Source organism: Panthera pardus, unplaced genomic scaffold (genome assembly GCF_024362965.1).
Source record: "Panthera pardus isolate Hobbes unplaced genomic scaffold, ASM2436296v1 HiC_scaffold_10, whole genome shotgun sequence".
NCBI classification, from domain to species: domain Eukaryota; kingdom Metazoa; phylum Chordata; class Mammalia; order Carnivora; family Felidae; genus Panthera; species Panthera pardus.
Genome location: NW_026526655.1, coordinates 66528448 through 66542697, shown reverse-complemented (window position 1 = coordinate 66542697; position 14250 = coordinate 66528448). Strand labels below are relative to the sequence as shown.

Sequence of the window (14250 nt, the reverse complement as noted above, 5' to 3'; positions counted from 1 at the left end):
ACCAGCCCTAATGGAAAGTGGGGGCAAAGGAATGCCATACAAAGTCTGGGTCCTGGCTGGGGGCCAGGCTCACTTAATACACAGAGTTCAGGAGACTCAGTCCTACCCAGGTCTCCCCATCAGGCAGAGTTTGGCAGTTATTAGGAGGACCACTTGGCATCAAGGAGGATCATCAGATACATTTGCCTCAGAGGAAGAATGCCCAGTGTGACATAATTGGAATTTTGGACCAGGAGAGGAAATATTGGAGAATGAACCATTTCCTTTTCAAAACACTTCCCTTGGATTACCTATAGACCTCTCTTCATTTGAGGGCCAGGTATTAAGGGAGTACTGGATATGAAAACTCTAAAGAGACTCAAACAAATCCAAAAGTCCTCCTAGAAAAATTAGCATAGGACCAAAACCATTTGCTGGGTCAAACATAATCTAAGGGCTAGTCAGTTCAATTCAAAACAAAACAGTCATACAAAGTATAATCCACTAAATCTAAAGCTGAAGGACTAAGGGACATTTTGGTGATCCCTAACATGCCCATTAAAATTTACTCTAAAAATACTTTCTAAATACTTTAAAATCATTGACACTAGAGAACAAAACCACTAAAAATAAAGGGCAAAAAAAAAAAAAAAAAAAGACAGTAGCAACAAAAACAAAAATTGATACTATTCGTAGAAAAGATACCAGAAAAAGCTGGAAGGGGACACCTCTAACTTAGCACAAGAGGAGTGTGCAAATCTTTGAAAAAAGAGTGGAAATATAGAAATTGAAAGTATCAGTACCAGGACAAAGTTTAAAGATAAAATTGCTTACACTTAAAACTTTCATTCATTTTAAACTATAAGAATCAATAATAATAAGGAAAAACATTGGGGGGGGGGGTGGACACAATGAGTATCTGAAAAAAATCCCAAGCAAGGATAACTCGCTGGGAAAGCTGGTCGCTGAAGGGAAGATACTGAAGTTAAGGAGCCTAACTCCATGTAAGTGAAAGGAGGCTCCTACCCAGAGCTATAACCTGCTTAGGCTGTCATTGCTATAAGCATCAGCTGAAAATGATGTTAAAGAAAATACAATTAGTTATTTAAAGAAAAGCCTTCTTCACTTTTTAAGTTAGAGGGAAGCAGTGGGGAAAATGTTACAACTACGTCTATACATATATACTTACAGTGAGCATCTAAAAATGTGAGGGTTTCAGCTGTTGCAACTGTTGCTCCTAGCAACCTGGCAGTGATCAGACCTTTTCTCTCTCTTTGTCTAACTATTTTTACTATAGAAAATTGTTTTATATATTCCTCTAGTTTATCATGTAAGTACTCTGTAAGAAAAAAAAAATATCAGGATTAACTCTTCCTAAGTTTATTTTCATATATGAACACATGAAAGCAAATGAAGAAACCACAGGGCAATATCTCCACATTCGTCATCTTAACAGTTGCACACATCCTTCCATTAAGACGAAATTGTATCTTTAACTCTTCAAAGAAAAACAATAGCTATATATGCAAATCTTAACTTCTGAACAACTATAACACATACTGTGGTAACACTGACTTATCCTGTACATGCAATATCAATAAATATATTTTGTGGGGAGGGGAGAGACTTCAAATGGAGTAGACCCAGGAGTTAAGAAGGCTCATTTAGGGGTCTGAGAAAACTAGCTAAGGGAGTGAAGGAAACTGAATTTGGCCAAAAAGATATTTGACACATTTTAAAATTGGAATTTAAGTCTGGAAATTTAAAGAAAAATGCCAAGTATCAAAAGGATTCTCTGATACTTAGGCAGTGATCACAATAATTTAAAACAAAAATGATGAGGAAAATGGCAAATAGGAAAGCCCAAGGCTACAGCAGTTTAGGAATATTTTTACAAAGAGTAAGCATAAAATTTTTGAAAGCTTTGGAGTCTGCTGACACAGATTTTTTTCCAGTAAAAATATGAAAGAAGAAAGGAGCATGTAGGTTAGGAATGGAGCTAAAAACAGGCTAAATCTTATTAATGGGTATAAAATTTAAGATATTCAACATTCCAATTTGGATGAGACATGATAAGCAAGAATTAAAACAGTAGGTAAAAGAAAACACATTAATCATGTCAGTCAAGTGTTGTTCGTATTTTGAAACAACTTCTTAAGTCTGCTTTTTTCACCAATAAATTCTTGGTTCTTTGTTGAGTATACAATGTGTTTCTTCAGGTGGCCTTCTTGGGCCCATAGCACAGCCTCAAAAAGATCTGGGAATGCTGAGAACATCAGTAAATGTCCTAGGGTAGATGTTTGCTTCTGCCTGATTCCAGAAGCAAACATAGATGACTTTATCTATGATTATATATATTTTTTTTCAGTTCTCCAGTGGTACAGATAAAAGAGTTGCTTATTCAAAGTTTAAACATTCATAAAGGAAGTGAGAGTTCAGGAACAACTTCTGTGGACAATAAATCTAAGCATTGTTGCCTCAAAATAATAGGCTAACTTTTTCATACCTTCTAAGAACCTCAGAATTAATTCTCTGAAAGACAAGCAGGATTGTAACTTCTCTTAAAATATAAATCATGGATATTTCTGCCTTAATCATAGATTTATAAAATAGAAACTTGTATAAAAACATTTCAAAGGCTTTAATGGGGATTGAATCTTTTTTAATGGAGTCACTATAGATTCCTTCAATAAACTGTCCCACTGTTTGAGTCGTTAAAGAATTTTTTATTGACCCACAACTTCCAAACTTCCTATAAATTTTTATCTGCCCCTTAAATTCAAGCCCCATCCATACCTGTATTTTTGCAAGGTTAAGAGCACAAAGCTGTGAAATCAGACCTCCTGGGTTTATTTATTTATAGCACCATTACTTTTAGCTGAGTGACTTTTGGTAAGTTATTTTATTTTACTTGGACCTCAGTTTATCTATAAGATGGGGATAATAGCATTTACCCTTACAAGGGATTGCTGAGAGTATAAAAATGAAAGATTGCTGTGCATTTAAGACAAGGCTTACCATATGGCCCATGCTCTGAAAACGTTGACTGTCTTGTTTTGCTGTCACTAGGACTTAACTATCTCTTTGTCACTTGATTATCCACATATTATGCTGCTCTTTCCTAAACCAATTGAAACCAGGGACTATAGTTTCTACATCACAAGCTCCTTTACAACAACTAGGAACACATTTTCTATAGCGGGTACTCATTAAATCTTTGATTCAATAAGACAAATTAATTACATTAGGATGCAAAAAGATTCCTCACCAAGAAAACTGTTGCAAATTCATTGCCAATGCTATAAAGAATTAAAATATTCAGACCCTTTGACCAAGCAGTCTAACTTACCCAAAGATACAATTCAAAAGAAAGGATATTCATTACAGTGTGATATATACTAACAGGGTGGGGTGAGTGAAAGTGAATGGTAAAATAAGTAAAATGCATCTAGTCCATCATGGTCATTAAAAATAAAGTTTTGAAGGTAAAAGAAATGGGCTAATAATACTATATGAAAATGTCAGATTTCAAAATTGGATTTCTGACATGGATGTAACTAGGTAAACATTCTATGTTTATTTAGACAGCGATCAAGAGAGAAAAAGCAAAATTAAAATTAAATAGGAAGATTATGATTGGATATCACTTTTCTTTCTGATTTCCTTTAATTCTATTAATTTTGTTTGAGCAATAATAGAAGTTACCTTCAACTGAAGGCTTATTACAAGTAGCCTTACTGTGACCCTAATTTCTCACTGCTTGAAAAATCAAACAAAAACCATCTGAGAAGAAAGCTCGAAAAACCAAAGAGCGATTTTTTTTTCTTTTCTTTTTACAATACAACATATGAGAGACATGCAGAACTTAATCAAATGTCACTTAAAACTATGGATGCAGGGGCGCCTGGGTGATTCACTCAGTTAAGCGTCCCACTCTTGATCTCAGCTCAGTTCATGATCTCATGGTTCATGAGATTGAGCTCTGCATCGGGCTCTGTGCTGCCAGTGCAGAGCCTGCATGGGATTCTCTTTCTCTCTCGTTTTCTGTCTGCCCCCCTCTTGCTTGTGTTCTCTCTCTCTCTCTCTCTCTCAAAACAAATACATAAACATGGGGGGAAAAACACACCTCTATGGACTACAGACCAAGAATTAAAAAAAAAAAAAAAAATCATAACATTTCAAGCAGTAAATAAATCAGTTGGTTACAATTAAGTGGTGTTATAACCTGGGTAAGAGGAGTGGAGATTCAAATCTCTGATCCAGTACTGTGTAGCCATATGCAGGGAACTTGAATTATAAAACTTCCCCATTTAGTGAATACATTTCACATCCATGTCAAACATCTCTGGAGATAAGCAAACTTATTCCACCTAGATGATACTTAACATGAAAACAATCTCAATTCACTCATGATATTTTATTTTGAAGTTAAAGAAATGTTTAGGATTGTATGTAGAATATTAAATAAGCCAGGTTAGTAATTTTATGCTTTATTCACTTATTATCATTTCTTAAGTCTGGATACATCTTGTTATTGATGACATGTCACTTAATAAGCAGTATTTTTTTCTTTTTTCATGGCACATAAAGTAATGGTTTATCTTAAAACAGATGTTGCTTTCGGATAGATGAAAGAGTATCACTATCCCCATTTTACAGATGAGGAAACAGCTAGTTAGTATTGGAGTGAGAATTTGACCTTAAAGAATCAGGCTCCGAACTCAACTAATTCAGGAATAAATTTTGTGATCATTGAAATAATCTATATCTGTTTGGTTTTTAAAATACTCATAATGTTTGAAAACTTAGCAAATTAGGGCATTTGTCTGATTAGCCTTGCAATTCCAATTTAAAATGTACAATTTAGTAACTGACCGTTGATTTGTAATTTTAAGTAGAAATTCATTAAAGAATTCAGCTAACTTTGTAAACAATATTGAAATACTTAGCAGCCAAAATAAAACAGGATGTAGTGACTCTTTAATGATTTTTAACTACTCATTTATATTATTAATTAATGTATTATTTATATTAACTCATCTAATCTTCAAAACAATCCTAGGAGTTATGTATCATTTATGTATTTCCTCAATTCTAAGCTGCACCATTAGATACTTATTATAATCAATGGCATCTTAGTGTAATTGGTTGTGAGGGTTTTTTATTCTAGCAGTATGTAAACTAATGATGAAAAGATAAAAATTTAAAAAATAAACTAATGATGTGCAATAAATTCAATGAAATATGGCATTTTCCCCATTTTACAGATAAAGAAACTGAGGCATAAAAAGGTTAAGTAATTTGTCCAAGTTACACAGCAGGATAGGACCAGAACTGGGATTCAAACCAAGGCAGCCTGACTCAAGGCTCAAGTTTGTGTTCTTAACCACTATGCCTTACAATAAAAGTCTCACATTGAGGAACACAAAGTTAGAAGTCATGGTACTTCAAACATTTCTGAACTTTAAAATATTTAAATATAGATACCTTTGAATTCTACTCTCATCCATCATACCCATCATCCAAGGTATTATATTCAAGCGGAGGGGGTGGGGGGCGTTGCATACAGAGAGTACAATACAATCAAATAGACTTTGGACAACATCACATGGATTTACTTGGAAAACAACCTAATTTGCATGTGCTTTCTTACCATCTACACTAGCATCATCCACCAAAATGATTTCCTTCAGCAGTATGGCAGGGGAAGAATAAAGCACACTGTGGACAGTTCTAAGCAGCGTGGACCAGGCTTCATTATGAAAAACTATTATGACACTGGTGGTAGGCAGGGGAGGACAGCGCTTAAATTTTTGTTCAATACATCTAGAAGAAGTCAAAGAAGTAGAACAATTATGAATTTTATTACTTTATTTCAGAGCTATGCCATTACTAAAATTATTATTTAACCATTATCACCATAGAAACAATAGCAGACAATTTTTTTCTATGTAAGTTGATCTTAATGCTATGCAAATGCAAATCAAAACAAAATTTTTTACACAGAGATCATGTCCACTGATACAGATTCCAGGTCAAGGATTAAAACGTGCTATTGTAAGTTTTCTCAACAATATAATTTCAAATACAAATAGCATTTTAAATAGAAAATATAACCTACAAACGAGATAACCTATAACAATGGCAAACACTTGTAATCGCTCAAATAAAAACCAATTTTTCTCCCCCCCCTTGTAGAAATCATCCATTTTTCTTATTACCTCCAATTTTTTTTAACAGTGCAACTTCAGGGGCACCTGGGTGGCTCAGTCAGTTAAGTGTCCAACTCTTGCTTTCAGCTCATGATCTTGTGGTTTGTGGGATCAAGCTCCGCATTAGGCTCCATGCTGACAGCATGGAACCAGCTTGGGATTCTCTCTCTCCCACTCTCTCTGCCACTCTCTGTGCATGTGTGCACGCACACACTGTAGCTCTCAAAAATAAATAAACTTTAAACAGTGCAACTTTATTAAATGAATATTCATCTTCGTAGAGATTCTTACTTTCCTAAGTATGTAATATTTTTCAAGTTTTTAAATCAATTTACTTAATCTCTACTTGAACCAAAAGAGAAAAAAATGGCTTACTATAAAATCTATTTTTTTTATGATGCTCACAATTCAGCAAGACTTACTAAGTTGCTACCATATACCAACAATGTTGTGTTAAAGATTTTGCTCCAGTAACCTGATCTAGAGTTTAATTAAATAAGACCTAGCATTTTAAAATACTAAACTTAAAAATTTTACATAAAATCCTAAATCCCTGTTAAAAGTCATGTGATCTTTTTGCCATATGAAACATTGATAGGCACAAGGAGATAGACCCTAAGTCGTTTTTGGCTGATTAATGGTACTAACCATTAGCTAAACACATTAGTTACAAATTGATCTTGAATTTATTTTTATAATAATATCTTCCTCAATGAAAATAATCTTCATAAGAAGCTGTTGGGTATGAGTGGATCTGTACAGTACCCAGCCTTTGAGACTGAAGCTGACCACAGTCTCTCACCTACTGAGTTGAGGTGAGGATCCAAATATATAACAGAGTAGAGGGTTTCAAAACACTGTAAAATCAGAATAACCCTGAGACATAAAATATGTGTGGTCTATGGTAAAAATAAATAATCTTTAAGTTCACTTAAAAATCATAAATGGTTATACAATTTTAGACAGCAGAATATAAAATCCTCCCACTCAAAAGGCACTATAAATACAGCGTGTGAACAATCAAACAGTGCTGTTCAAACCCAAAGATAGGAAGTAAATCATTCACTTATGGAGATAAGAAACTAACACACTTCAAATGCTCTGTGAGGGAAACAGAGCCCCCAGTATGACCCTAGAGGCCTGGGAAAGCCACCCAAAGAAAGATACCCTGTATGTTCTCATTATTCACTTTTATAGCCATACCTCAGTTTGAATGTTTCAGATACTATTCTGAGAGGCTGTCTTTAGGGTGGAATATTAGTAGGGATAAACAAGGAATTAAGTTGAGGATAAAGTATTAATAGAGTGTGTCAACACTGTTGAGTAAGAAAAGGAAGCAAAGGTTATGAGCGAAAGTGATTTTGCTCTCTTTGTGCCTTCATGATTTCAAATATACATGCATAGTCAGAAGCAAATAATGACATTCATCCTCACTGACAGATGAAAGCAAATGATATATTTTAAAGTGAATTTTGGATAAACTGCCAATTAGAAGTAAGGTCCAAACACAAACTACCTATTCACAATTAGTCTTGACTTACAATTACACAGAAATGTATGACTAAATATAAGCTTGTATTTTTAAGACATAAAGGTTTGCAAACCAACATAAATTAAAAGTAAAAATTATTTAAAAACTCCATGCTGTTTTTCTTAAAAAAAAAAAAAAAACACCAAAAACCTTATGATTTATTGTCTTAGAAGCATTTGTATGGGGTGTTGGGATTAAAAAAAAAACAAAAAACCAAAAAACCTTGCATACATTTACTTGTCATGTGACTAATAATAATTACAAAAAGGTTTCGAAATTTTAAATTCAAAAATTCACAAAAATTCACATTAATGAAATGTGATCACTTTATTCTTACAAAGCTTTCCTTAGTTCAAGCTAGGATTTCTTTGCTTAACTGATAACTGTTAACATCAAGTAAAGGTGTCATGTTATAGCATTAATGCAAGTGATACAATTTCACAGTATGATTTCATAAACCTCATTTATTCTGAAACAATAAAAAAAAATTAAACTTAGGCTTTAGATATTGTTTTACATGTCACTTAAAGTAGTGAAATTAAATAACTTGCCAAACTGACTGCTTATACTCAAACCATTTGTAAAATTTTTGCATATAGATATGTACTTAAATTATCAATCACATGACCATCTGACTTTGAGAGACACTGGATCTATATTTTCAATGAGCATGGAAATGACCAGCAATTCTTCAGAAAATGTGTTCCTTGCTGATATAAGTTAAATTTAAAGTAAGAAAGTGTTAAATCTTCACCAATTCTTCACAGTTCTAGGTATCCAATTCTTATCCAAAAAAGGTTCTTTACTTTAAGTACCTCGTTGTTTTTCACTTACAATGATTTCATTATTGAATATTATTGTAGTTCCTCAATGCTCTATTGGGGGAAAAAAAAACTTGTCTTGAGCTGACATTGACTGTCATGTCAAAGAATAAAAATTATGCTTCTTGATTTGTGATGTGGATTGCTTTTCAGTCAAGACCTCTCCCCAAATCAGTCAAATGCAATACTGCATTTTAACTATTAACATAAGAAAAGAACTATTCTGTGCCTTGTTATAAAGGTAGAATATTTTATAGACATTCATTTGTTTCTTCACACATTCACTTAAAAATGTTTAGCACCTTAATCTTGAATCACACAGATTACAATAGAGAGACAGAAATCTAATCTACCCAACTTCAATATTAAGGGACTCTTAGTTAGAGCAAGTATTCATGATCATACATCTAGAAAAATAGGAGTGAAGCCATCGACTTAAGTCTATCAAAGTTCTTTTCTTCAGATGCATTTCCAAATGTAATTCTATTATAACCAGGAAGCAAAATATGTAGGCATTGCTTGCTTACGGTTTATCTCATACTTTCAACAAATCAACAAATGGTTTGAAAACTGCTGGAATTTATTTTAGTTATTTGAATTCAAATAGAACACTTGAACACCACCTCAAAGATAACAATGGACAGAGCATAGTTGGAACTGGAGGGAAACCAGAATAAAAATACTGTGTACTTGAGATACCATGTAAACAAAGGGACATAAAAGGCAATGTTGGCCTCTTAGAAGCTAAAGAGAGACAATTCTATACATATGATAACTTATTCAACAAAACTCTAGAGAAAAAAAAATCATAATTGAATTAGCAATTTAACAATATTGTTCTTTAAAAGAAAGATTACAAAAGGTTACAAGGCATTCTGAAATACAATTACAGTACTGAAAGTAGCCACAAAGTCTGTGACTTAGTTCATAGAAAATTCTTATCTAACAGCTCCAAAATCTCGGCACTTTTTAAACATTTTTATTCTACAGCAACACACAGAGGAACAGAAACAGCTCCTCTGCCTCCCACATCTCCCATAAAATTGCCCAATATGCCCTTCTTAATAAATTAGAAAACTAAAGCATCTAAGAATTAAGAATTTCCTTGTGGTTCTACAGAAATCAGATCTAAAATTTAGTCTCCTAATTTGTAAGGTAACAACCTTCTACATCTGCAATGCCTCACCAAGCATAGATATGGAAAGCCTCAATAATAATAAGCAAACATAATTAAATTAAACAGCAATTGCTGATATTTTGCCTCAAAGAGTTACTACAGAACAAGCAAATTCCTGGGGCGCCTGGGTGGCTCAGTCGGTTAAGCGTCCGACTTCAACTCAGGTCACGATCTCGCGGTCCGTGAGTTCGAGCCCCGTGTCGGGCTCTGGGCTGACGGCTCAGAGCCTGGAACCTGCTTCCGATTCTGTGTCTCCCTCTCTCTCAGCCCCTCCCCCGTTCATGCTCTGCCTCTCTCTGTCTCAAAAATAAATAAACGTTAAAAAGAACAAGCAAATTCCTTAGCTAATGCCCCTCCCCTGCAAACTCTAATGTTAAACAGTAAACAATGAATATTGTTTAACATACTCAGGAGGTCGAGTGTCTGGTCCAAGATCTCGATGTAGAGAAATCCTGTCACTTGCAAAAGCATTAAAACAGTGTTTTGCTTCTCCACGTTCTTTTTCCTTCTGCTCTTCAATACTTAAATTGGTTGTCTTGAATGCTTTACCAGAAGCACCAGGTGCATTAGAATCCTGAGGTGGGCGGTCAAGAACAGGTTTCAATTCTGCTGCTGTATAATATCCTTGCAAACAGGGTCTCTCACCAGCATCAATGTTTTGCCTGACCGGTGCTCCTATTTGCATTTTTGGCATTGCATCTTTAATATTGTTTACAGCTTCTATCATTAAATCAAACATCTTGTTTTTGTTTTTTATGTTTCTTTCCATCCGTGATTCCTCTTTGGAATATTGAACACTTACTTCTCTTTGCATTAAAATCAAAAATATTATAAAGAAAAAAATTACTGCCCCAAGTTTCCAGAACTTTTTATGATAATGTCTTTTAAGATGTAATTTTACTAGTCGTTTTAGGTGAGCCATTCTGACATTAAAAGCTTCCCACTTGACAAATAACAGTTATAGTTTCCTCTGTTACTTATATTTTTTATCATAGATCTGCTGGCAAGAAGGTTTCATTAAATGGTAATACCTATAAATGGAAATGATAAATGGCATTAGTAGCTAATCATTCCTATAGGCATGGTTCAATTGATTCATTCAACCAACAACATAAGCTACAAACAACTGTACTCTTATGGCTAAGAAAAATACAAAGATATCTTGCCCTCAAGAAATTTACACTTTTGGAAGAACACATTTGCTATAATTAGCTATAATCTATTGAGGATATATTAGAGATTTCTCTCCAATAAAAAATACCTTGTAAACCGTGGCTAATATTTATTATATGATATGCATACAATTATTTTTATAAACATATTTAGAGTTTCTTTTAAAAAAAAAAAAGGTACCTTAACTCAATGACCAAGGGGCCAAAGGACTTCATTGCATTGATTATAAAGAAAGGGGGAAATCCGTAAGAAAGTGTAGGTATACTGATAGGTACTGTTAGGCATACATCTAAAATAGTGGCTTTTATTTTATGGAGTTTGTCCTCAACTTATGCACCTCTATTCCAACTAAACCAGTTAAGATTATAAGTAGTTTTAACAAGTAAACTGGCACACTCTCAAATTTATTCACCTGATAATACTTGTGAATCCTGATAGAACCACTCTTCTTTCTACTGAAGAGTAGAAAATTAAGAGTGTCTAAGGTGTTATACCACAGCTATTTTCTATAGTTCACACAAATAATAAAATCTAATAACAAAAAGAAGATGGCACTAAGCTTTTTACTTGAAGTGACTCTAAAGAGGCAACAGTGTCTACCCTAAGAATAGACAACATGTTTACTAAACTCTAATATGGGCCACCAGAAGCAAAAGAAAGGAAAAGGAAAAAAGAGAACATCGATGACAGCCTGATTTCCTTCACGATGTTTTAAAAAATATAATATGAAGGGGTTTCAGTATATAATTACATAACATGCACCATTATACTCAGTCAAATTTTCAGGCACAAAGGGGAAGGAGAATGCCTGTTCTCCCTACATTCTAAACATATTTTAAGGAAAATTTAATTTATAGATGTGAAAACTAACTTTGACACTTTATTCAGTTTTTCTTCCAAAGATACCGCTAAATTTAAAATTAAAAAGCCAAGTTTTAAGATGGATTCTCTGGCCTTTAGTAAAAAATTTTAAGCTAAATAAACAGAAGAGGCAGAATTTGAATAGTTAGTTCTGTATACTACTTCTAATTGGAAAGATATGTATGTATGTATGGAATAGGCACTTTGGTTTCAAAAGATAATTCAATTATAATGTATACCGCCCAGAAAAATGAGATTCTAATACATCTGAGTTTTGGTTGCTTTCAGAGCCTCATGTAAGGATTAAAATGACCTCGTATACTTTTTACATTATTTGAAGACACAATGTAGTTTCAGAACCATACAATTCTTGCTGTGTATGTATGTAAGCTAGATTAGGCATTTGAGAAGGAATGTGCTGGTCCCCTTAGGATGTTTTAATACAACATAAAACAAGAAAGGGTCCAGGGAAAGCATACAGTAAAGGGAGATGACAAAACTAAATATTTCCATAGCAGTGATGGTTTTCCCAAGATACTATATGCCCAAAATCATATTAGAGGGTAGGCTGGGGAATGAGAAAGAAGAATGGAATTCTTCACCAATAGGGCAATAATCCTATCATTGTGTGTGTGCCTATCTGAAGAAGTCACTCAATTAGCAGGTTTTAGTTTAGGATGTCTCTAATGAGGGAGTCAAAGGAAGCTTATGAAGGACACAAATGATGTCTCCCTTACTCCTGGTTGTTTTTCTGGCACTCACGATGTCGGTGACACAGTGAGCACCCAATAAATTTTTTTACCAGGAAAAGGAAAGAAGGACCAAGATTTAATTTATCAGAAATAATAAAATAATAATTTACTTTTGTTAAATACTGATTAGGTCCCCGATACTTTAATATTACACAGGTTCTCATGTAGTCTTCCAATAATCTTGAGAAGTCATTCCCATTTTGCCCACAAACACTGAGCGTCAAATAGATTCAGTGGCTTGGCCAACATGATTCAGTTTAAGTGGAAAAGCAGTACTCTCCCAACTGTGTTCAAACTCAGGTCTGATCTAAAATATTAAGCTTTTTGGGGCGCCTGGGTGGCTCACTCGGTTGAGCGACCAACTTCGGCTCAGGTCATAATCTCACAGTTTGTGAGTTTGAGCCCCGCGTCGGGCTCTGTGGTGACAGCTCAGAGCCTGGAGCCTGCTTCTGATTCTGTGTCTCCCTCTCTCTCTGCCCTTCCCCCACTCATGCTCTGTCTCTGTCTCAGAAATAAATAAACATTAAAAAAAAATTTTTTTTAAATATTAAGTTTTTTACTCCTGAAACCAATATTGCACTGTATGTTAGCTAACTAAAATTTACGTTGAAAACAATACTAAGCTTTTAGTTGAAGTTATCTGAAATAAGATCTTCAAGGGTCAAGAAATGACACTCTAAATGTAAGGAGATAAGGGGAAACCCTAAGGAAAGAACTACAAATAGCTTCGTATCACATAAGGTTTTCTGGACAAATGAGTCAAATACACACACACACACACACACACACACACACTGGAGCGCTGGGGTGGCTCAGTCAGTTGAGGGTCCAACTCAATTTTGGCTCAGGTCATGATTCCAGGATCCTGGAATCAAGCCCCATGTCATGCTCCTCACCGAGAGTGGAACCTGCTTGAGATTTTCTCTCTCTCTTTCTCTCTCTCTCTCTCCCTCCCTCTGCCCCTCTACCCCACTTGTGTGTGCTTTCTCTATATATAAAATGAAAATAAAAATAAAAAAATAAAAATAAATACCACACAACTGTTTTCAGAACGTGTTTTTGGAAATAAGGCTGAGGATGAGATTGTAGATTTTAACAATGGAGGATTAAGAGATTGAGACCTTTTAGTGGCAGAGTTTACTAGAGTAGGAACATGACGCTTTGCTCTTTTCAGATTATTTCAGAAGGGAATAGTCTTCTTTTATCAATTGCTGATCACTTGAAGATTCTGAAATGAATCTCCCAGGGATTTTTATATGACTTTTCTGTCCTTTGCTGCTAATGTGCAATATTAGGCTTCCATTAATGATAAATTACACTCAACATTAAGCATCTCTATTAGCGGACTTCAACTCTGGATACACTTAGCAGAAAGCTCTTTAAAAAGAGTGCTTTAGGCCTCCCCTCTAGAGAGTTTGATATAATTGTTTTAGGGCCAGGGCCCAGGTCCTGCTTTTGTTGTTATTTTAGGCTCTCCAGATAATTCTAAAGGGCGGCAAGGGTTAAGAATCACTGGTGTAGGTCACGAGACTTTAGGCAAATCAAAACTAGCACTTGATAGGGAAATGACTGCACCTAACCAAAAGCAACCACACTATTAATTTCTGATACTCCAAAGACAGGTTTTTCAAAATAGAATGCTGATATAAAATGAGCAAAAGTTATTTTGACATGGAGAGATAAGATGAAATCCAAAGCAAGAATGACCCAAAGTTTCCTGAAAAGGCTCAGAGGTTAATGCTGA

The 14250-nt window shown here is 34.5% G+C and overlaps 1 protein-coding gene across 6 annotated transcripts in view; it reads right to left on the bottom strand.

The window, feature by feature from the left end:
• GALNT3 (polypeptide N-acetylgalactosaminyltransferase 3) overlaps positions 1 to 14250 on the bottom strand; it is a 97732-nt gene that overhangs the window by 13794 nt on the left and 69688 nt on the right. For all 6 annotated transcript variants that reach the window (XM_019458245.2, XM_053908075.1, XM_019458224.2 and 3 more), the window contains 3 exons: positions 10128 to 10751; positions 5633 to 5805; positions 1169 to 1318 (listed from right to left, as the gene is read on the bottom strand). In XM_019458245.2, coding sequence (XP_019313790.1) covers positions 1169 to 1318; positions 5633 to 5805; positions 10128 to 10642 — 838 coding nt within the window. In that variant the 5' untranslated portion in view covers positions 10643 to 10751. The remainder of the gene's footprint in view (positions 1 to 1168; positions 1319 to 5632; positions 5806 to 10127; positions 10752 to 14250) is intronic.